Source organism: Ambystoma mexicanum, chromosome 7p (assembly GCF_040938575.1).
Source record: "Ambystoma mexicanum isolate Mex_15411 chromosome 7p, UKY_AmexF1_1, whole genome shotgun sequence".
In the NCBI taxonomy this organism is placed as follows: domain Eukaryota; kingdom Metazoa; phylum Chordata; class Amphibia; order Caudata; family Ambystomatidae; genus Ambystoma; species Ambystoma mexicanum.
In genome coordinates, this window is record NC_090939.1 from 935,048,781 (window position 1) to 935,073,058 (window position 24,278).

General features: G+C 45.1%; 1 protein-coding gene across 2 annotated transcripts in view; it reads left to right on the top strand.

Annotated features, from left to right (window-relative positions):
- IMPG2 (interphotoreceptor matrix proteoglycan 2) overlaps positions 1-24,278 on the top strand; it is a 901,957-nt gene that overhangs the window by 675,778 nt on the left and 201,901 nt on the right. For both annotated transcript variants that reach the window (XM_069637266.1, XM_069637267.1), the window contains one exon: positions 3,054-3,399. In XM_069637266.1, the coding sequence (XP_069493367.1) occupies positions 3,054-3,399 (346 nt within the window). The remainder of the gene's footprint in view (positions 1-3,053; positions 3,400-24,278) is intronic.

Below are 24,278 nucleotides of genomic sequence, written 5' to 3' on the forward strand. Positions count from 1 at the left end.
TATCTGTGTTGTAAGGAAACTATGGTTTGCCTCTTCAGGCCGCTGGTGTAGGGATTGTGTGGTGGGCCCCACCCTTATGGATGGTTTTCAAGTTCTAATGTGGGATTTGGGGCTGGCTAAATCCTCCCCATGGGTGGTCCTCTCTCTGTTTCTCACACTCTGCCCCTGGTGTAGATTCCCTGAGCTTACCTGTTTTTAACTTCATTAGAATTCAAGCCTTGTGTGATGGCTGTCTGACTGTCTCTTGTGTTTCCATCTTGGTTTAGGGCCTCACTTTTCCTCTTAGGTTTATGTGGGATTCTTGCACCTGCGTGAGGGGGAGTTAAGCATGCAGCACGCTGCTTCTGTGGCACTGCCATTCATCAATGCCCTTTAAGTGGTATTAATGTTTACAGTGTCATTTAGACAAGCCACTTCACTCCACATGTGGCATGGTAGAGATTCACAGGAATCCTCCCCACACCACCCCTGGGACCAGCATCATCTAGCTTGTGGCACCATCTGGCATCCATATACTACCCATCATCCACCAATGTCGTCAAGAAGGGAACTTTGTCAAAGAGGATAAGCTCATACTTTGTGATCCCTCACTATTGAGAGACCATGGATTGGCCCATGGATGGAGATACGCTGGAAGTGGTTGGATGTGATAGAGATCTTAACAACATTTTGGGCCTCATTGCACGGAATGCGGTAACCATGGCGCTATTAGCGCCATGGTTGCAGCTGGTATTTTACCGTGTCCGCCTTGGTGGATGGCGGAATTACCGGCCTACTCCAAAGTGAGCGGGGCCGGTAATTCCCCATTCACCAAGTCACTTCCCCATTCCCATTTTTGCCCCCATAGGGCTCAATGGGAATGGGGAAGGAGGTAATTACGGTACCGCAAATTGCGGTACCGTAATTAGCACCAAGGTCCCTTTGAGGGCCCGTTCCTTAACGGCTGGTAAAACCAGCCGTTGAGGTCGGGTCCGGCAAAGGGACCTCGTAGTAAGGCAGTAAGGGTTTACCGGTACCGGTGCCTTACCGGTACCAGTAAACCCTTACCGCATACCGTGTAATGAAGCCCTTTGTCTTTATAAATAAGACAACAATACCTCTGTTTAATCCACATTCCGTTCTGCTGCCAACTGCATTCTTCAGTGCATTACAGCTCCCCCTGTGCCAACCTGACGTTTATAGACACTGTTGGAATTGTGTGTGAATGTACTTTATGGTTATTTAGTCACAGTGATGCATGTTTATGACTCTGTTTGGTGGACAAAGTGCATGATCCTGAGCTTGGCCAAGAAAAGGGACTAAGGCGAAAACAAAAATTCTGATTAGAGGGCATTGGGATGGAGCAGAGACAGTGAACCTGCTTACCTGACTTGAGCGAGAGTATGGTCCATGTGAGTTCCTTTATGTACACAGGGAGTAACTTTAGTATTATGAGACAGTTCTACAACCAAGACACGGCCTCAGTAGTAACCTTAATATATGTATGTAAACATACTAGAATGAAAGTTAAGAGTGTATCATAGACAGGACAAAACATTGAAAAGTTGAATGTAGCCAGAAAGCATGGCGTATGAATCATTTATATTGGTCATTTATAATGCTCAGCTTTGCTGGAAGGTTTAATCACCTCACTTCTGATCCGTATTGTGTATGATCTCGAGCAATGACTACACACACATTACCATTAGCACAACAATGCTTCCTCACTCCCAGTCCATGTGTCTTTCCATTTGTCCATTGGTATTCTACTTCTCTCCTTTTCGCTCACCTCTCCTGCTTTCTTCTATAGACCCCGCTCTGGTTTACCCCGGTTGAGGGTACAACACAGCACATTTTCAGACAAGCTTTGGTGCTTTAAAACCACTATGGTGGTGATTCGTGCAGTATAAGTACTTCCTAACATAACATAACAAGAAGGCCCGACCAGCTTCCTTTTTACACTTGCTCATCTCTAACATTTGCACATAATACAGTAGATCATGGAATGGTTACATGAAGGCTTCTGACCATAACATATCAACTGGAAGTCGTTGAATCCCTTTTTCTCACTCCTCCATTGTTATCCATTTATGATCCTGTACCATGAAGCAGAGTTAAGCTGCATGACCTTACCCCTCATTTTATTCTGATGATTTGTGTATTTACTTACCAATTCTCAAGGTTTGGAAGGTTAGTGCCCAAAATAAATAATGGATTTTATTCTGTTTGGACTGTGTTGTGATTCTCATTTTGATACGATATGATCAATCTTTGATAGTTTTAACTTCACTATTTTACTTTAATCAATAGCGGTTTGGAGGCCTCTATTCCCCTCAAGTAGGAAATGGAGTAAGATTGGGCAACAGCAATATCAAACAAACAGTGGCTGCATAGTTGCACACAGACTAAAAGTGTCATGCCAGGGTCAAATTGATACATTTTAAATATATCCACCAATTATACTATTCCCCTGGGCAGTTAAATAAGTATTATCTAGAGAGTCAGCACACTTGTCAAAGATGCCATGCAGAGCAGGCCGGCTTCCTACACCTAGCCTGGTACTATAGAACTATCTGACAATCCCGGTGTAAGGTCTTTGTAGCTATTAATGATATGCTGGGATTGCAGCTAACGTGACCCGCTTGATGGGACTACTAGGGTGGGCTTAGTGATGTGGAGTTCTGCTTCGACATGGAAGAAAATACATAGAAAAGTTGTGACAATTAATAAAAAATCGGAGGCCCTGGCACCTTATAAAAATGATCTGGTCGCTTGTTCTAATCCTGAGAGCTCACTAGAGAGGGGTAAAGATTAACACCAAACAATGTTGCATGAATCATAGTCGATATTCAAGGCCGAATTTTAGAATGGGCATAAGATCCGACGTTGAGCATGTTCTGTAGGGTGGTTATACAATGTAGCTGGGTTTATTAACTCAGTGTGAAATTGGTAACCAAGCTTATTCTCCACCTGTAATCGTGATTAATAAAATATGCTGGATTCCTGTAAAATGTTTTTTTTTACTGTAAAACTAAATAAAGTTTTTAAAAATATATTTTGCTTTCATGTTTCAGAATAATGCACTTCAAGCTGAGTGGCTTCCCACCTCTCAACCTACAATTAGCAACATCTTGCTACCTGACATCAAGGAAATGTCGGTCAGCCCAGATAATCAACCATCTGCTGGCCTCTCTGAAAATGAAATCTGGTCAGACCCCAACATCTTTAATCCCACCAACAATGACCCAGATGTTGTACCTGGGATGGCAATCAATTTCAATGAGGATTTCACCTTGGCTCCAGGTGTTTCCATCCTAGAGGAAAGCACCTATGCTCCCATGGTCACACCAGTGAAAATACACACTGACTCTTCCGTTGACGCTGAAGAATGGCCTTCTAAACCTACCTCTTTCAAAACTGGTGAGACCATTATTTCATTTATAGCTGCAATAAAAATGTGAAATAAGTCAAACATCATGACTCTGACTTCAATGGTAGGACACATCTTTATGATTGTTTTAGATGTATGCAGATAGCATGAACATGATTTGTTATTTATGGGATTGTCACAGTTTGTATACAAAGTCACCACCAGGTAGAAAACACTGGGGCTAGCCAACTTGGCTCAGCACACCCGTCATGTTAGGCCAGTGATTATTTATCCGGTGCAGTGCACATTCACTAGACTCCTGACCCACTGATGTTACTACCTTAATTCTCACTTCCTTGTAGTTCTGTTAAGGTTAACGATGTGTGGAATTCAGAGTAGTATCCAAAGTTTTAAATGTGCGGAGCTAACTGCGTGGTTTATGCCACAATTACCCTCAAGTATGTTATTTGACAATGTTGTCCTACCAATTGATTAATTATTTTGCTTTTATTTTTTAACGCTTGCTACTTTGAAAGACATTTTAAAAATGGTATTTTGACCCATTTCAGTGCATGGTGTGCAGGTAAATTAAAATGTGCATATGGGTACTAACTAGAAGTCACAGAATAGCATGAGACCATCTTCAGAGGCCAACACAGCACCAGAAACTAGGACAGTGCCAGACTGGAAACAAGAACTACAAGAGGGAGGAAAGAACCAGGCCTTTTCCTGATATGTAGTGTTTCTGGAACAAGGTACCAATGTACATCATTGTGCCCCCTACTATTCTCCACTTCAAGAAGGGCGTGAAGACCCTATTCTTCAAACAACTTCTTGCCAGTCTCTGATAGCTCCACTTCAGCCTACTTCTCTCACTCCAGAGCCTCCTCCTCCCAATCTTCCCCTACTTAGCCCAGCTACCTAGACTACACTTGTGTGCCACCTGTAACCCCGCTAGGTGCGTCCTCTATGCACAGTGCTCTGTTGCTTCCCAGCTAGGTTCATGCATTATAAATCCTGTATGACTTTAACATGGGGTTGCAAGCCTTCTTCCTTATGGGGTATGCTGCAGACTTCTTACTGTTCCTGATGGTGAGATGTGTAAATATTATTCTTTTTATCACCAAAAATCTCATCAACACAGTTTACCACTTTGTGGCCCAAAATGTTGTGGCCCAAAATTTTGCTCGATACACGGCCACCAGGTATCTCCTTGCCATTCAACAGGTTTCAAAACACATGAACCTGCAAGCCCGCTTCAAGTGTACATTTCTCAGGTACGTAAGCATTCAGGGGCACATCCTAGGCAGAGCCTTAGTGGACAAAAGGTTAGAGCATTTGCACTGGGGAAGTCAAGCAGCCGGAAGTGCTGAGTTTTAGCATTATCACTGATGCTATCTTCTTAATTTGTATAACACCCGGGTGGGGGTGGGGGAGGCGCAAGCGGCCTCCCAGCCAATCGGGAAGCTAGGAACTGGGTCTATACCTCATGGCCCCTGCTCTGAAGCGCCTCAGAAGAGGGAGGCTGCCATCTTCACTGCCCGGACAGAAGGTAAGTGCTCCCTGTGCTCTGCAGTGACCCCCAGCACCAATTTCTACATCCCTCCTCCATCCCCTCCCGACTTACCTGGAGCTTCCTTGTCCCTCACTTCGCTGGGAATAATCGGTGTTTCCGACGCTCCCCTGTTGCACAAATGGGCACCATGTAAAGGGAGAAGGGACTATGTGTATGGCTGCCACCTTGTTTCATGCATTTTTAAGTTGAGAAACAGCAAACACGCTGTTTCTAAACAAAAGAAAACGATTAGCCTCCCAGTAGAACATGCCGGGATGCTAATAGCAATACACCTGGTGTGGTGATGCCCCGGAGCATTACCTGACCCAGTAATACACCCTCCTGTTGGGGTTTATTGCTTAATTACTTCATACATTTTACAAAGGAACCACTTACATGTGGATGGTATGACTATGTTGCCTGAAACAGTTAACTGGAAAGACTAAAAATATAAAAAATATTTTCCAAGGTAAAGCTATACAGCACCAATGCTCTCCTATTTGCTCCTTTCCTTTACTTTTGTGTAGCTGTACCTCTCCGCTTTCACAAAGCCAAGTGGGGTTCAGTAAGCCACATAGACCAAAGTGGCATTTTATTTTATTTTTTGGAACTTAACACTTGTTAAAGGCGTGCAAGTCAATCCACAGGTGGAGGGGGTGATAGTCACTCACAGTCTGAGGTGTTTTAAGTGCCCTCAACACTTCTTTCCACAAGTCCTGTTATTGCCATCCTCTTCTTCTGCATTGGTTCTGTAAGATCTTGGTCTCGGGTTGTACATCAAAGCTGTCCAAATATGGATAGCCCCTGGAAGGAGGGTGAGGGTCCCTAAATGTAGTCCCTGAGGTCTCTACCAAGAGTTTTGCAGGTTAGCTATGGTCTTGGAGGGAGCTCTGGCTCAGTGGATCCTTGATTACCCCCCAAACACCCCTTGTTGTCTCAATATTCCTCTGTAACAGTTGCAGCCCTTGGGGCATTATCTCACCTCTCTCTTTGTCTCCAATACTCACCCCTTCCTCATTTTTAACTCGTATCAGCTCCTTTGATGCAATGGCATATGCTCATACCTCATACCACCAACACAGTTCCACCAGTAATACAGCATATCTGCCGCACCTTCCCTCTGTATTTCTGCCTGTCCAGGCTTTCCTTCTTGTCCTCTCTTTCCACAAACTCTATTATGACTTCCTTATTAGGTTTTGGCGCTACGTTTTCTGCTACCTAACACTTGGCCCCATTTTAGAGTGTCTCTGCTCTTTTTGCAACCTCCAACTGCCCCTATCATGCCTCTCTCTTATTTTATACTTGGCCTTTCACAAATACCTCCGTGTCCTGGTATTCTTCATCTTATTCTCTCTCTACAGCCTCTTGGGTTTCTTTCTCTCCAACGTTGAGGTTCCCTTTACTCAGAGTCTCCTTGGCCACTTTGCTTCCAACCCACTTGGTTTCTTCCTTACCAGTCTTCTTGGATTTCTTCTTCCAGCCTCTTGCATATCTCTATTACCAGCTTCCAGCATCAGACATCCTTCCTATCCTTCTGGCTCTCTTTCCCCAGCACCACAGGCCTGTCTCCTCCAAGCTTCCTGACTAGCTCAAAACCCTTGTTCTTTCTTTCAAAACTACCTCTCTGCTATGCGCGAAATGGACTCTCTTCCAGTCTCTTCTGCTCCTCTCCCCTAGGCCCTTCAAAGTCATCACCCCCTTGCTTGCATTATGTTTCTTCTCTTCCACCCTCTCCAAACTGCCACACCTCTGGACAGTAGAGTTTCTCTAGAGTGTGAGTAAAAAATGGGCACATTTTCTGAATGTTGAGCAGAAGAGGTGGTGGTAGTGATGAACTGTTGCTGTTGGAGGTTACTATTAAAGAGGATCCCCACGGTTGTGCTCAGTGAGTAAAGGAGCAAGGTCAGATAGGAAGGATGTAGTCGAGGCTAGGGTAGGGATAGCTTTGGAAGCCGAGACAAAGATGACTTCTGTTTTTAAAGAGTTCAGCATGAGAAAGCGGGTAGTCAACTAGTAACGTCTTGCATTGAAGAAGTTTCTCATCGGTCCCAACATCGCTGGTGGGAAGAAGAAAAAGATTTGACTGTTGACAGCAAGGAGGTGGTAGTGGTTGTGAAAGCCAAAGGGTTAGTGTCACGCTCACCTGATTCCCACGGAGGCGCAGGTCTGGCTTCGAGTGCTGATGCTTCTTCAATGGTGAAGCGCAGGAATCTGAAGATGGACTCTCTGGCTCGCAGGAATATTCCCCTTAGGGTCTGGAAGGATGAGTTCTCCATCCTGCTTCTGATGCAGGGGCGCGTTGAAACCCAGTTACTTCACTGGATTGAGTTTTGATGGGAGTTCAAATAAGCTTGACTATTCAGGTAAGGCGCTGTAAGAGTTCTGTAGCAAGTTCAAAAGTTCAAGCTTGATAATAATGTTCATTGTCTTATTGCAGCAAGCGCTAACGCTTATGTCTTTTTCCCCTTAGGGGCCGGGGTTCGGAATGCCGGAGATATGGCGCCGACCCGAAGTGAAACGTGCAGTTCCAGTAAATGACAGGTAAGTTCTGGATGAGCGTTCGGGTAATGTCTTTGCATTCGCTCATTCAATGTCTTTGTCTTTTTTCCCCATAGGGGCCGGGGTCCGGAAAGCCAGGAAGCGGCAGGACCCAAAATGAAATGGGAATGACCCAACAGGTAAGTCTAAGAAGGAAACTGAGCTTTTCCTATTCCCTTCCTTCTCTCACCGTGTGTTCTTGTCTTTTTCTCTCTAGGCTCTGGGAAGTGGCTGCGGATCCGGATGATCGCTGCTGAAGATGGAGGTGCTCAGGAAAGGTGAGTGAAATGCAGCACTGCAGCGATCGAAGCGAAATGCTTTTAAAATGATGTCTTCCCTTTCAGGATTGTCGGTGTGATGTCTCCGTGATGCAGCTTTAGCAGGTAAGGTCTTCTTTCTCCCCAATTCTCTCTTAGCAGGTGACCCAGGATGCTGACAGGCGTGGCTGAAGTCCAGATGCAGGAGCTGACACGGTGAGCGTCCAGCTGCGAGGAGCAGAACAACGCAAAGCGTGAGTTGCTGATTGGGCGTGGTTTAAATAGCTTTGGAAGAAGTTCCAGGTATGTATCCTTCCACTGATCAGGTATGTATCCTTCCCCGACCACACCCAGGGGAAAGTAGTCCCACAGGTAAAGTAGTTCCATTCAGGCCTCAAGAGGGCCTGGATGTAGCAGCTTGGTCTGCATCAGGTAAGTGCACATTAAAACACTTGAACACATGTCTAGCTTTATGAGCCTGGTGCCTAAGACGCCAGGACAGGGGTCCAACATAAGCCTGGCACCTAAGGCGCCAGGACTGTGTCCAAAGGGCCCCAGCTTGGGCCCGCTGGCACTTCCCTGGGGGAAATGATGCCTGCCTCTGGGGTTGCTGGGTCGGACCTGGCTCCTTGGAGGTAGGCATCATGACAGTTAGAGCCAAGATAAGTTCACCTAAGGCAGAGATATTGACGGTGCAAAGCAGAGGTCCAAGCACTGTTCCTTGGGGATCACCGACATGAAGAGGGTTGGGGTCAGATCTTGGCAAGTTCCAGGAGATTTTAAAGGAGTGACCATCCAGATAGGAGGCAATCCAGGCTAGAGAAAATTTGTGAGACCCAAGGTTCTGTAGAGTGAGGAGGAGTTTGGAGTGGTAAACAGTGTTAAAAGCGACAGAGAAGTCCAAATGATTAGTGTAGAAGAGAATCTGGAGTGGTGAACATCAGAGAAAAAGTTGGAGACCTGCATGATTGCAGTCTCTGTGATGTCATTACTATGGTAGCCCGGTTGAAGTGAATCTTTAAGGCCATTATTTCCAAGGTACTTGGTGATCCAGCTGAAAAACCACCCACCAGAGAGATGAAGGCACATGATTAAGACTAAGTATTTGACCATTCGGGGAGAAAAGTGGTTGATAGGAGCGCAAGATAGGTTGGTGCTGCGAAAGAGGGGGTGTTAATTTGGTGGAAGATATAGGGGAGAAGGAGTCAAGAGTAGAGGGGTTGAAGGGAGAGGTAGTGGACATATGGAAGGTATTGGAGGGGCGAGGGTGGACTGTGAGAGTGCCACAAATCAAATTCTAGAGAATTTAGAGGAGAAGTAGTGAGCAACATTGTTAGCAGACACGGAGGAAGCAATGGATATTGGCTTGGGGTGTAAGTAAAGCTTTGAGGGTGATGAAATGTGTTGTGGGACATTGCGAATGGAAGAGATAAGTTTTGTGAATTATGAGGATTTAGCAGAGTAAAGTGCATAGGAGACAGCTGAAAGAAAATTATTGTAGGCTACGAATATGTTGAGAGTCTGGGATTTGCGCCAGCATCATAGGTCACATTGCATGTATGTCTTGATGGTCTAGATCTCAGGGGTGATCCACTGCTGAGGATGGGGACAGGAAGGTCGGAATGGCCCTGCAGGATGGCATTAGTCCATGAGAGTTCTAAGTGCAGTGTGTAATTCTGAAAAATCATAGTCAATCGAAGAGGCATGAATAGAGGAGAGAGACAGGAGAGACGTCCTCACATAATCAAGGCAGGGAGCAAGGGAACCTTTTTGAATTTCATCTTGGTCATTGAAGGGGCAGTGGATGAGTAGAGAATACATGGAATGAGACATTAAATGGAACTATGCAGTGATTAGAGGGAAAGGGCACAATGGAGAGAGCAGAGGATGAGAGTGAAATAGAGAGAAAGACAAGGCCAAGAGAGTTCCCACGTGGTTTTGCTGGTCATGAAGGGAGTAGAGGAAGTGGTAAGATAGGAGGGATTTTAGGTCAAGGCGCAGGGCTGCAAAGGGCTTGGGAATGGTAAGGTTCCTGAGCATGAAAATGGAGATGTCTGGGAGGAGTGCCTTAAGGAGAAGATTCAGTTCACCGAAGACAGAGTTGATGGGACCAGGGACTTGACAGAGAGCAGACGTCACAGATGGCCTTAAGAACAGCTAGACTCTGAAAGGTAGTTCAAGTGCTTTTATTTTCAAAGAAGTAACATTTCAGTTTTTTTCTGGTCAAGGTGTGGGCAGGGTGTTCTAATGAGCTTCCCTCACTCGTCTCCTGTGGGCTTCCCACCACCCTAACCAAGATGTCCCTAATTCCCATATAGAAATTGGTAATACCTACAATCTATTGCTAGCTGCTAGGGGAAGAGCCTAAAGGCAAAATGCCTTACCTACCTCGCTCCCTATGGGGCTCTTCCAAGGGGTCCCTAAAATAACACTCCCTAGGTTTTCTCAGTAGGAAATACAATTGTCTTGTGCCAGTCACAGACACCCTGGACTGTCTCATATGTACACACTGCCCCTCTCTCCTTTCCCTACTCTCACCCCTCCTTGTATCCTCTCTTCTCACCTACCTTCCCTGATCAGGAATTTGTTGCCCCACTCACACTCTAGGGATATGATGCCATGCTCATCCTTCAGGGGTATGGTACCCTACTCTCCCTCCAGGGATATAGTGCCCTGCTCACTCTTCTCTACTAACCTAACTCTGTCTCACTTCTCCACACATCCTTCTCCTCACCTCTCTACACCAAACAACTTCCTATCTATGCGTCTATGCCCTAGTCTTCCCCACTTTCTCTGCCTTTCTCTTCCAACTACCTTTACCCTTCCTCCTGCTTTCCACCGACTTTACTACTACTTCCACTACCACCTTGTACTTTCTCCAACCCCTTCTACCATACACTCCCTCTCTAATTCCACCTAAATATTGTCCACACCTATCTCTCTTTCTATCTTCACTCTCCTTTCCCATTCACCTTTTACACACCCTCCCACACTACCCTACTTACAGCCGGTGCCACTCTCTTTCACAAACAATACTTCACCTGGATTCTGCTCCAACTCTGACACCAACTCTTCAGCACTCTGCTCCAAGTTCTGTACTCCGCCTAGTTTCTCAGCCTACTTCCACTCCTCCTGACCTGCAATCCACACTCTGTCTCACATTCACTCTCCTTTGATACTGTTCTATTCCTGATTCTATCTCTGTCTTTCCAGTGGTTCCAGTGTTCACTTGTCTCTGCTGGGCAATCTATGGCTATTCTTTTCCCAGGGGCTGGATTACACACTTGCAAAGCTTTAAAAAGCTCTCTTAGCCCTGCCCCCTTTCGATCTCTGTTTGCAGGGTAGCAGCCAGGTGTTCAGTCTGCTCATTCACTATGTGGCTTCCTTCATGTGCTGATGAAACTTGTTTCCAATTCGGTTTGGTGAGCTGCTACCCTGCAGTCCCTTCTTACTTTCATGTTTTGCTGTTGCCCCCACCCTTCCCCTGGGGTCTGTCTGGGAATGATAGGCATGGAGTGTCTCCTCTCTGTCAAGTCTCAATTCTATTCCCATAGTTCCGGTCTGGATTCTGTTGGTTGCACCCATATGAATTTTGGGAGGAGTTGTCCTGAAAATGACAAGAGAGAACTCTGGCCAGAAAAAGTACTGAGGGGCATTGTGTAACAGAGGGTCATCCCATATTAACATTCAAGGCATGCATGGGGTTTCAGGGACAGACCCCCCCCGCCCCTTCATAGGGTCATGGCCCTGTCACACAGTACAGTCGAGTAAGACTAGAAGGGGGATTTGAACAGTGGCATATTCAACAGGAGGAGGTAAGGACAGGGGGCTTTTGTGGGGGCCTTATTGATAATAAACCCCACTTCACTGCCCTTCCCAAAAGGTTAAGGAGAGTGGGCAAAGGGCTGAGTCATTGTGGAGAGCCGCTAGTGAAGCAGAGTCATGAGGGAGATTCAGTTTTCTGCAATGGCAATACATGAATGTTGAGGATGATAAGAGTTAAAGTAGTCATTGATAAAGGAATACTTGTTGCAGAAAGATTGTGTATTTCAGAGGCAAAGTGTAAAAGAGTGACAGGAGGTTGGGCAGAGGAGCAGGTGTTGTGCAGTAGGATAGGTGAGGTTGGAGATCCTGGGAGAATGGGAGCATCAGATTTGAGGGATGTGGGTGCAAGAGCAGAAAAGGGAGATGGGGGGGGGGAGTGAGGTAGAAACTAGACCGAGTTGTGGCTGAGGCTACAAGAGAACAGGAGAAGAAGGCTCAGTTCAAGGGATAGGGGACTGACAGATTTGAAGGGACCTTTGCCTCCCTCAGGCCAGTGGTAGATATTCTCCCAGGTGATATGCCCATGGACTGGTCTATGCCGGAAAAGGGAACCTGTGAGGTTCCCACCACCAAGAAGCCACATCTGCATGGGCAGACTATTAAGATGGGTTCAGAAGTCCCAAAGCCCAGAATGGTAGAGACACCCTCAGCAGGGTTTGGGAGCCACAGAAAATGTGTAACCCAGGGGACCCCTGGAAAGGACAAATGGTAAGACCTGGACTCAAACATTTGGCCAAATCTTATTTAGAGCCTGCTGGTCCCAAAGAGATACTTTTCTTTGATTTGGTTTGTCTTCCAACATGATTCCTTATTTGAGATTTCGCGTGACCAAGCACAATCTCAGAGAACACTCTTTTTACTTTAATTTGTAATCCTAAAACCAATTGGAGTGTTTTTCTGGCTACCCATTTGTACGCTGACCCTAATAAAACCTTTGATTACTGGTTTGTCTGGTGAGTTGATCCTGCCATGCTACATGACGCTGCATGCACAATCCAGTTACCACTAAGGTTTAATTATCAATGTGGTTTGTGCAACAATTGCTTTATTAAAAATAAATCTCTTGTAACTTGAAACAAGTTTACACTTTAACCTTAGTCACTGTATGCTGTTTTCATCTTTGCAATTATCTCATAAATATGAGTGTCCTTTACCACTACCTACTGTGGTAAGTCAGAATCAGGAAACTGACAACTCATTGTGGTTTAAACGCAATAGCTTTATTATAGTCCCAAAACCCTGCACTAGCCCTACACCTGTGATCCCAATTCTTAGAAAAGGGAAAGAAATAGGGACATGATGGCGTTCAAAATAAAGTCTGTCCACCGTCTTAAAACCTACAACTAGCCTGATCCTAGCCCTACCTCTACAAAGAAAAAAGAATCTAATCGGAACACAAAATCACTTAAGGCCTTTTGCCCAAATGGTATATTATTGACTGGTTTTTGACCCGCCCTTGTTTGTGCTGGGCCGAAATAGCCCGGTAATTGCCCACTTGCAGGTGCCGGACCCGGATGCGAATTTGCCTCCAACCTCGTAATGAGGCCCATTGTATTTTCTAGCCTAGTTAATGAAATGTGAATGTAACTTTAGTTATAAGTCTGCGGAGAAGCCTAAAGACTTTGGCCCTCATTACGACCCTGGCGGAGGTCCATGGTGCAATTTGCACCATGGACCATGGCGCAGAGCTGCCAACACCGCCATGGGGGTTGGCGGACTTACCGCCCCATTCCGAGGTTGGCGGGGCGGTAAGTCCCCAATCCCCATTTACCCTTCCCCATTCCCATTTTTGCCCCATAGGGTATAATGGGAGTGGGGAAGGCGTTAATTACGCCACCGTAAATTACGGTGGCGTAATTAACAACAAGTCCCATAGCGCCATGGATTTTTCCGCCTGCAAAAAGCAGGCGTAGAAATCTCCATGGCGCTACGGAATGTCGTAGTCTGGCGGAGAGGTACGCCATGCATTACGCTGGCGTAAACCCCTCTCCGCCAGGGTCCTAATGAGGGCCTTTGTGAATTGGGCACAGGGGGAGAATATTTTAGCTCTCAGTGGAGCCGAATAGAAGCGATTACATTGAAATTAAGGAAGATGTGAGAGCATGATCTGATCAATGTGAATAGAGATTGGAAAAATGTTAATGAATCACTTATCTTAACTCTTAATTGTCTCCAACCACGCTTACCTGAGCTCCAGATCATCTTGGTGGGCCTCTATTTAATGTTGTCAAGGGACGGAAAGGTAAAGGTTAGTATGGGGTGGATTCCCCCAATTTCCTTAGGGAAGAAAACACTAGGTTATTATAAATTGTCATGAAAAGTAAAGGCGGGCAACCCAATGCTGGTGTAAGGTCTCTTTAGTTTTTATTCTAATGACTTATACTTTGTTCCGGTACACCAGTAGGGTTTTAATCATTTTTTTATAAAGTGGGGGAATCCCAAAAAACATTTTACAATATATACCTGTAAACCTAAGTAGCTGCGTAACTAAAAGTACGCTCAGAAATATTAAGAGTCCTTTCAAAATATCAGTTCTTTAAAAATATGAAAAGTCCTTAAAAATATATATAAAGTCTCTATACAGTGCACTATACATTTTATTGATATACATGCCTTGCTTTGGAGATAGCCTGTACAGGGCTGTCTCAAGGACCTTGCTGCTGTACATTGTTCTCACTCCTCTTCTTGGAAATGTGTTTTGCAGGCAGGATGTTACTTTGGAAGACAGACAGCAACATCAGTGTGTGTGGGAACACCAAAGTCTTTTTTGGCTGGGCTACGTATGTCAGATGCAGCCCAGCAATGACCAATGACCAATGACCAATCAGTGTGTGGGAATCACTTTGATTACTTTAGATGTGCAGCATCTGTCAGCTGCAGCATCTGTCAGCTGCAGCACAGCATTGATTGCAGCAGTAAGGGGCCCCACAAACCGCATCAACACGGGCTGAGGAGCAGCCCAGGGGGTGGGGAGTCCTTATGGCCACTTACCACGAAGCAAACCCTTTATGTTTTATTTGCAGCCCAGGAGGCAGTATCGTTGGCCACTACCCACTTAGGGTAGCGTTGGTATTTATGCAGTGCCAGTGGCAGTTCGCCGTGGAGGCAGCAGTTATTTTGGGGGCTCCCCTGCCTGTCAAAGGAGCACCACCATGAAGGCCTGGGCAGCAACAGTGATGGCGCAGAGCGGAGTACCGTTAAACCCTTTCTTATTAGGGTTGGCAACTATTCTCCACAGGGCTCTGCTCACACTGAGCGAAGGTTCTTTTACTTCATTTTTTAGAGTAAAGGATCCCTCACCCGGACACGTATGATGCTCATTACTCTAATTTGTTGTCTTTTTCTTTGAAAGGCTCCTCGCTTGGCTTCTCACACTGGGGAAACTTGTTCTTTTATTTTTATTTTTTTCTTGCCGTCCCCTGCATCGGGTTACAGTAGGTAAAATAGAATAGTGTAAGTGTTGAGGCCCCTTTGTAAAGTTTTTCCAGTTTAACAGGGATGTTTGAGGTAGATGTTGAATATAAAACTGAGCTTCATGGATGTTACAAGCTCTGCATATTTGTGGATGTAATTTTTCCATGAGCAATGGGTCGGCAGATACTATGAAAGTGAAAGCAGATCCTGAGAGAGGTTTACAGGTATTCAGAGTTCAAAAAAGTGTATTGAGCTATTTATATTCTGAACAGACACAGAAAATGTAAGATTACTGAAAGCCAAATGCCCACTAGTTTTGTATAGTTGTATACAAAATTGAATTATCATTTGGCATGAGAATGCTGGCTCTCTGCTGGGGACTCTGGGCTTGCAAATGGATTCTGGGCAGGTCCCGAACCTTCTCCATATATTCTCTACTGTTTTGGATTATCCGGGGGGGGGGTCACTAGTTTGTCGGCTGTTGGGGCCTTCCCATTCCTCCTGTAGACTATCTAAGACATCTCTGTGATTCTGCCCATGCATCAGTTTGAATGGGGAACACCAGTTTAGGCTTGTGGGGGTTTCCGTACTGCGACATCTGCCTGAGAACTAGATCATCCAAGTTATGTGAATCGTTCTTCTAGAATGTTAGTTTGGAGATGATAAATGGAGGTTCGTAGAGTTAGAATCTTTATCTGCTCTTTCATTTTGTTCTTCACCTTCGACATGAAACTGGTCTCCTGATCTGTCAGACGTTTTCTGGGAATCCCACTCTCATGAAACACCGGACGAGTACCTTCGGTCTTGTGTAAGTGGTGTTACTTCATATTGGGAAGGCTTCCGGATATCGGTTAGTATAATTGACAATAACCAAGATGTATCAGATTCCCAATTTGGAAGGGTCCAATGGGCCAACTATACGCATAACGATACAGTGAAAGAGTAGCTCAATGATTGTTAATGTTTGCAGAGGTATCCTGGGATAATCCAGAGAGGTCTTTTGGCAGACAGGACAACAAGCACACAATTGTTTTGTTCTAGCATACACTCCTCACAAATAGATCTGGCTAAATTGGGTCTTCTGTGTCTTTTCCAGCATTAGATGCCACGCTGTAAGATTTCAGTGGGACAATTCCAGCACAGCTTTCTGGAAGGGGTGCAGGGCCAACAATCTATGATAGCTTATGCTGTCTCCTCTAGGGTTTAAACTAGCTCTGGACATCTGCAAGCTTTAATAAAGCCAGGCCTGGAAGGTCAGTGGGTAGGACACATAATTCTCATGACTCAGTCATTTCACTGCACCAGGTTTTAGCCTGGTCGGTAGAGTCCAGGGTTTCAACTTTCTCTGTAGATAGGACTGGTACCTTCTTACATATAAGTTGGGCAATGGAATGGCCTTGCTTCAGATTAAAAAGTGTATTCTTGAGATTCAGCAGGATTACCTGGATCTCCCTGGTAATCTGTCAATCACTCCTGCTCCCACGTCAAGGAAATATTTATGGGCCAATCTGGATTTTGGAGCCATCCTTCCATAGGTTCTCTGTAAAGACTGGAGGGGGTGTGTCTTTTGTACTACCCATTATATGGTTGTGGTAGAGACACAGGGGCACCCCAGCCAAGGCTCTCAAATGTTAGCAATGGACGAGCATCCCTTGGCTGAGACTCAAAGGAGGTGATGCAAGTTGGTTCTTAGGTACAGTGAATCCCCAAGCCCCCCACAATGGAATGTCCACACATTTTGAGATACTCCAGTTCTTTTATTAAATAAAGTAAGGTGTAGATGAATATATACACATAAATAAGACTCTTTGTACTCAGAACCCACCTGTGCAACCTGCAATAAAAAGGTAAGTTAAACTTTGCTTTTATGTTATCGTACATGTTCAGTAATTGTCTGCTTTTCTCTTTACAGGTCCCATCACCCCAAAGTACCTGGGAAGGGATAAGGATGTTTTGTCGCAGGAGTATTCTAATTTTTCGAATATGTTTAAACAAATGTGTCCGCAAATATATGTGGGTGGCTGGGTAAAGGTAAAAATTAAGGTGGGGGCAGGTGGGTGCGGGGTTCCACCACATACATTTGTGGACAAAATGAAGAAGAGAAAAATAAGTTTGACGAAATTGGATTCAATGATTTCTCCTCAATGAAATCACATAGAACCCCTGGAAACCAACAGGGCAGCAGGGCCCAAGATGAATCTGAGACCCCAGATGGACCATGAGGGAGGAAGCCCCTCTTCCTCATCACAGTACTTTGGTTGCTTTGGAAGTGGTGGAGTCTCTCAGTTTTACTCAATGATGCCCCTCAAGGACGGCCCCTCTCTAGAAGAAGTCACTGGGTCGTCGCTGTCGAGAGGGAGAAGGGAACCAAGCAATGTCATAAAGAAAGCAGTGAGGTCTGTCACGGTGGACTCCTTGGCCGTGTTACTACTCCGGCTGTGGATGTCCCACGAAGCTGACTATATCTCTGTGGACCTTGACAAGGCTTGGGAGGTGAGGATAAGACATTTGATTTCCATCAATGACCTTTGGTGTCAATGGGTGCAGTGACAGAAGTAGGTGTCGGGTTCCGTCCCTTCGCGGTTTGTTGCCCTTTCATTCTTCGATGGCTTCTGGTAAGTTGGACTCAAGTACTGGACTTCTCTGCAGACCTCTGCCAAGTCTGGACCCTCAGGACTCATTCATCAATGCAGAGTGGCGGGAAACCCACTGCAGACACTTCCCTGCATACAGCGACACCGAACTTCCTCAGCTGGGGAAAAGTGGACAGATGTCCGGTCTGCAGTGCCGCTTGGGTCATAGGCATTCAGGCCCTTCACCCAAAACCAGACACCCGAAACCAGACACCCGAAACAGTGGATGTATATTGGGGGCAACTCCCAGCCTTTCAGAGCACAGACTGCCTTCACTCCAGTTTCAGAGAGGGCTGGCTCAGGTAGACCACAGGCATTGTGGCGCACAACAAACCTCAGACACCCACAACACAGAATGGGAGTTCTTTACATTTATTCAGGTCGCACCCTTAGGATGTTCCCAAAACAAGCTGTTTTATGGTAAAGGCAGCCCCAGAGACATAAATTGCCCTTCCACCCAAAATCAAACCAGGGGAAGGGAATAGAGCCATGGCTTCACAGGACTTTGGGAAACAGGAAGAGCCCCTGGTCCAGATATGATGACAAATATAATTTTCAAAACCGATCCGGAATCTGGGCAATGGTTTTGTGGAATCTATTCCAACAAATCCCTAGTACCGGCCTACTTCCGTCCAGCTGGCATAAATCCATTCTCATCCCTGTGTTCAAAAGGGGCGAAATAATACTGACAATTATAGGCTATTGGCCATGTTAGACATTAGCTCTTAAGTTTTTGCCAGCATATTGCAGGGAAAACTATCTAAATGGGCTTTGTCTAAGAATGTATTGTCCCCATTCCAAATGGGATTTCGTAAATCACATGGCACGCTGCACAATCTTTGTATCCTACAAATGATCATTAGCCATTGCCTGGACGAAACCTATGGGAATATCTACATGTGTTTTGTAGATTTTTCATAAGCTTTTGATTGAGTTTCCTGTAACCGTCTTTGGGCTAAATTGATTAGTTGGGATATCGATCGCTCCCTCTTAGATTTCATTGTTGCCTTATATATTGACACCATGGTTTCACTTTGGGTTAGCCAGCAGGGTGAAGTCACTGAAGTCATACCAACGAATACAGGTTTAAAACCGGGTTGTGGCTTGGTCCCATTACTATATAATCTGTATGTGGCAGACATGGGTGCCTGTATTGAAGCCGTACATAACTTTCCTCCATGTCTTGGTACGGTACCAGTATCCTGGGTTCGATAAGCTGACAACACGGTTATTCTGGACCGTACCCTCGTCGGCCTACAGAGATCATTAGATCCACTGGCTGCTTATGCTCAGGCAAATGACCTGCATGTCAACAGCGTCAAAACAAAGATACTGGAATTTGGGGAAAAAAGGGTTGCAAAGTACAAGTGGCGTTATGATGGGGACCTGTTGGAAGTAGTGGATAGTTATTTATATCTTGGTGTCCCTCTTTATAATACTCCAACATCACAAAAATATGGTGACCACATGCATATGAAAACAATGAAGAAATGGCTCATGATCAGGAGATTTATACGTAACAAAGGAGGCAACAATATGGAGGGAATGGTTGAAATATACTGTAAAAGCATAATTCCCATGATTTTGTATAGCTCTGCTGTTCTCCCCAAAATCCATGACTAAATGGATGGACAGCTTGAAAACCAAGCTGCTGCGCTCTACCTTAGGGGTGCCTTCTTCTGTCCCTGTTGAGGCCCTCTGTTGCGAACTTGAGGTACAATCTATCCACTCACTTTGGTCCCATCTGTGATGCAAACTATTTCTTGAGATATATTGCTCATCAGTAGAGACTGAGATTGTGTATAGTTACATTATGCGACTATATAGGGGGAACACTTCTAACTTATTTCTTGAACAGCTTAAAGTGACTGCTTTCGAACATCTGTCCAATCTTGACATTGATATCCATGATCTATTGGAATTGCCTAATTCTTCCTTTGTTTTAAAAAGGAAGAATAGTAACTTTGACTTTGCGGCCAATATTCAATATCTAAATAAGAAGTCTATGGGCCTCATTACGAGGTATGCCGGTAGCCATGCCGCTATTGGCGGCATGGCTGCCGGCAAAACCGCATCCGTGTCCTCGGAATGAGGACTTACCGGACCATTCCGAGTTCGGATGGCCCGGTAATTCCTCACTCGAGGACACGGACACGGTTCATCCCCATTCCCATTTCAGCCCTCATAGGGCTGAATGGGAATGGGAGAGGGAGTAAACAACGGGCCATTACGAGATGGCCTGTTGTTTGCTCCCTCTTCCCCTCGCGGGACCCGGTATGCACGCCTGGTTTTCCCAGGCGTGCTTAACGTGTCCCGCGAGGGGACCTCGTAATGTGGCGGAACGGGTTGAACGGCACCGCAGCCTTTTACGGCGCCGTTTAACCCGTTCCGCCAGGGTCGTAATGAGGCCCAATGTATCAGGCATATTCCACTCAGGGCTTCTTCGAGGATCGCCCCAGACTTATCTAAATAAAATATTGCTTACCAATATACAGCGATTTGCACTGTATTTATGGTTTAATATACTCCTGACTCAAGAAAATATGGGGAGATGGAGCAAATTGGCTTGCAGCCATAGAATCTGCTGACTCTACAATGATTATATGGAGACTGAACGTCGTCTACTATGTCAGGCCCTTGTTTTATATTACTATGCTTGCTACAAGAATTTAGTACATAACATCACTTCAATTGTGGGCGACCAATTTTGGAACACTTTGTATGGTGCTGAGAGTATTGTTATGACAGCAGCAGCTTTCCATGTATGGACTGTGGCTTTATATCAAATGTCTATTTTAAATGTACTAAATGTATAGATTATGTATTTTCCACATTCTGTACAACAGTGATTTTAACTTTTGATATTTGTTTGTTGTTTGGATATGTTCTTATTGTTTTTTGTTCTAATAATTTTGATGATACACATGTTCTTAAATATTAAAATTGACTAAAGGTTTGTATATTAACCATATGCCTAATAAATAAAAGGCAATGGCAGTAGCCATCTTATGTTTGTTCAAGAATCCATAGATTCATATGGCTGGGCCTGGGTGTCCCAAAATGGGGGAGTCCCTGGGTGCCTGTGAAATCAGCATGTACCTGCCACCAGCCCATATCTGCTCTGTCGAGCAACACACAGGTACCCAAAAACACAAACTAGGGGTAACAAGGTGTACTCCTACCCATGGGTGCCATAAAACATGAAGAGCTGCACTGCCAGGGGTCCAAGCCAAGCAGAAAACACAGATTAGGGGAGTAGTGGGATAAGGACGAGGAGGCCCTGTCCCTCCATATCATTTCAAACATCACAATCCCACCAATGTATCCATCTAGTCCGGCCCAAAGCATGGCTTGGCCTCAGTGAGGGATAGTCACTTCTTCATCTCTGTGCAGGTTGCACCCTGCAACTCTGGTGGGAAACCGGGCCATACTCGTTAGTCTCAGAACATTCAGCATTTTGTATGGTGATGGGGAAACCTCTGTACAGAGGTCTTTTGAATCCCACGATGGACAACACCAAATGTCATAGATAGCATAGGATTTACTCCAAGACTAAGAGATGGTTCAAGGATTTGTATTGTTTTTTAATGGGTCCCAATTAATTCCCCTCTCTCTCTCTCCCTCTCTCTCTCTCTCTCTCTCTCTCTATCTCTCTCTCTTTCTCTCTGCCTCTTTCTCGTCTTCAAAAGCACCTCCTCTATAACCTAGGAGTCCCTGGTCCTGGGTTAGTAGATAGTGAATGTTAACCCCTACAGTCTAATCGCTGCCTTGCACTAGTTGTGAGGACCTAAAGACAAGGTGCCTTTTCTTACGGGGCTCCCTCAGGGACTTCATAACACTGTCCCTACTCCATCCAGTGATTAGTGTACTATAGGGATAGAGAATGTGCCTTGCAGATACCATGCTCGATTCGCTCTTGAATCTGTCACGCTCTCCTCTCCCTTCCTCTCTCTTCTCCTTTCTGTACCTCTTACTACTCGCCTCCTCCAATTCCGCCCTCCTCTTTCCTCTCCATCTACTATCCTGTCTCTCCGATGTCTATTACTCCTTCTAAACCTTGCATGCAGCCTTTTGATATTACTCCACCGTCCTCAACACAACTGCAGCATCCTCCATACAAGTTTTCTCTCGTCCCCACTACTGCTCCATACTACAACTCCCTCCTCCACACTACTACTTCTGCACAACCACTCACCTTTCACTCTGAACCATACACTTCACAGTCACTCTGTACGCTCTGTATCCTACCAACACTTAAACACAACAACCAACACACACTAGCCCCTCGACCTTCTTTTGTTATAATTTCAAATGGTTACCTTGTGAAACTTTGTAGCTCTTAGAACCTCAATCACTACACATGGACTCCATCTGTTAATAAGTAAATATACAGATCTGATTTGTATTCTCTTTTCTGGATATATACATTTCTCTTTTCTTCATTAAGCAATTTGTCATAAAATATAACATTTTAATAATACAATTTTCATTTCTTTTTTACAAATGGGGTTAGTAAATGTGCTTCTTGTGAATCATACAGTACATTTACATCTTGTAAACACATGCTTGAACAGGGAGTGTGATATTGTTCAATTCTTGACTTTAACAATTAAAAAAGGAGGTGTGTTCATTTGTTTTTTCATTTGGATTTTCAAAATCACTCTCACATTTTTAGTTTTTTTTGTGGTCTTATATCTTCCAATTTCCCTAGAGAGAGGTTATTTCTCTATACCTCTGTTTTTTTTTAAATGACAAAACACGGATTAGATAAAACAATGTCGACACCAGAGCATTTCGGTCCTTTGCAACAAGATCCGCTCATCCACTGCAGTCTCTTAGTGAATGGTATTTAGGCCTTTGTCAGGACTAGAGTTCATTGTGTGTGCGTGGCTTGATCAAATTTCTCCAACTACCGGGCTACTTCCTCTAGTCTATAAAAATATTGAAAAGTAAAAATCAGAAGGAGATTCACCTGGGTGGTTTTAGCCTTACCATAATGGTGTTCATGAGCATTACACTAACCTTATTTTCTCAAAAGTGGAGTACGGCCTTTTTGTTGTTGCTGCATTATTTATTTATTTTCTGTTGCAGTCTATAGAAAAATGTAAATATTTTTCTGTCATTTTTTGTTTCCCAGTTCTCTTCTTGTTGCATGTTAAATGACCATCATTTTTCTTATTTTCAAAAAATATTCACTTTTACCTTTTTCCATTCCTTTGAGTTCAATATATATGCGGCAGCCATCTGTATTTCAGAGCATCAATGTCGCTGTATCGCCTGCGTGACACAAATATATAGTTATTTTTCCAAATGCAGGCAATTTTGGCCCACCATGGCAGACCCGATATGCTATTTGTTACACGCGTGGCTTCTTCAATACAGCATCTATAAAAAATCTGTTGAGCTGCTTTCATATGCTGGATGGATCACCACATGAATTTCCTTGTATCTCTTATCTCTCATAATACATTCTGTCACATACATCACGTGTGGTAACCATGTGTACTTTGGTATGAAAACATGTATTTTTCCCACTCTGCTTCAGCACCGGTTGTAAATATAAGCTGCTTCCATTTAACAGAGTGCATCTCTCTAGCAACCGCCCGTCAGTGTCAAGAACCGAGGTCCACGTGGATTAGTATACCTCCGTCCCCAAGTACCATTCAGGGAAAGTATAAACAACTTGCTGACCGATTATTGGGGCCACAAGTGGCAGGAACAGAGAAAACACCGGGTCCCAGATGGCTGCAGGGAAAAACACAAGGTTAGACATGCAAAGATATAGGGACTCTACAAATATGTACAACGATGCAAGTACAAGGGCACCTACCCGTGGGGATGACCGTTGACAACTGATAACCTAACTGTTCCCCCTGAATGGTGTCGTAGGTTGTAATGAAAGAGATGGAAGGGTACCTCTTTTGTGACACGTGCAGGGTCCACCGTGGTCTAGATGGGGGCAGGCTAAGTGGTACTGTGGTCAGAGTTCAACAAAGTTCTTGGGTAATCCAAAGTCCTTAAATGCCAGAGCCAAAGGGTAAGAGAAAAAGCAATCCGGTTGAGCAAAATCCAAGGTAGCAGCAGTTCAGGATGTCAGTCCAGGAAAACAACACCAAATCCAAAAGGCCAAAAACCAAGGGCAATCCAAAAGGCCAGGGAAACGAGGTCCAAAATCCAAGAAGTCGAACAGAAGTACACAGAGCACAGAAGTAGCCAAACGCCATAGAAAAACAGCATAGAAGCTCCGAGTATCCAAAAGGGGCATCTTTTATCTTGTTACTTCCTGGACACGTGACCGCCCTTCATGCTGTATGGGCGTCACGTAATTGGGTCGTTGCCGTCCAGGTAGGAGATGCGGGTCACGTGAGCAGTAGGGGAGCAAAGCGGCGCTCCTGCGCGTCCGCAAAAACACCATGGCAACCCCCATCACGAGCCGGGCCAACAGCGCCAATGATGCCACCGTGCGTGGGATCCAGCATGCCGCTGGATGGATGCAGAACCAGAGCGCACCTGCGGCCCGCACCGCCGCAAGAACGGACCTCCAGCACGCGTCAGCGCAACTGATAAGTGTGTGACTAGATGCATAACTGTCGGACAGGTTGCTCGTTTCTATCCCACTGAATAGTATGTACCGAGCGCGATGCGTCCTTCGGTTACAATTATGAGCAGCTTCCGTTTCACAGAATACAACTCCCTGGCAACTGTCC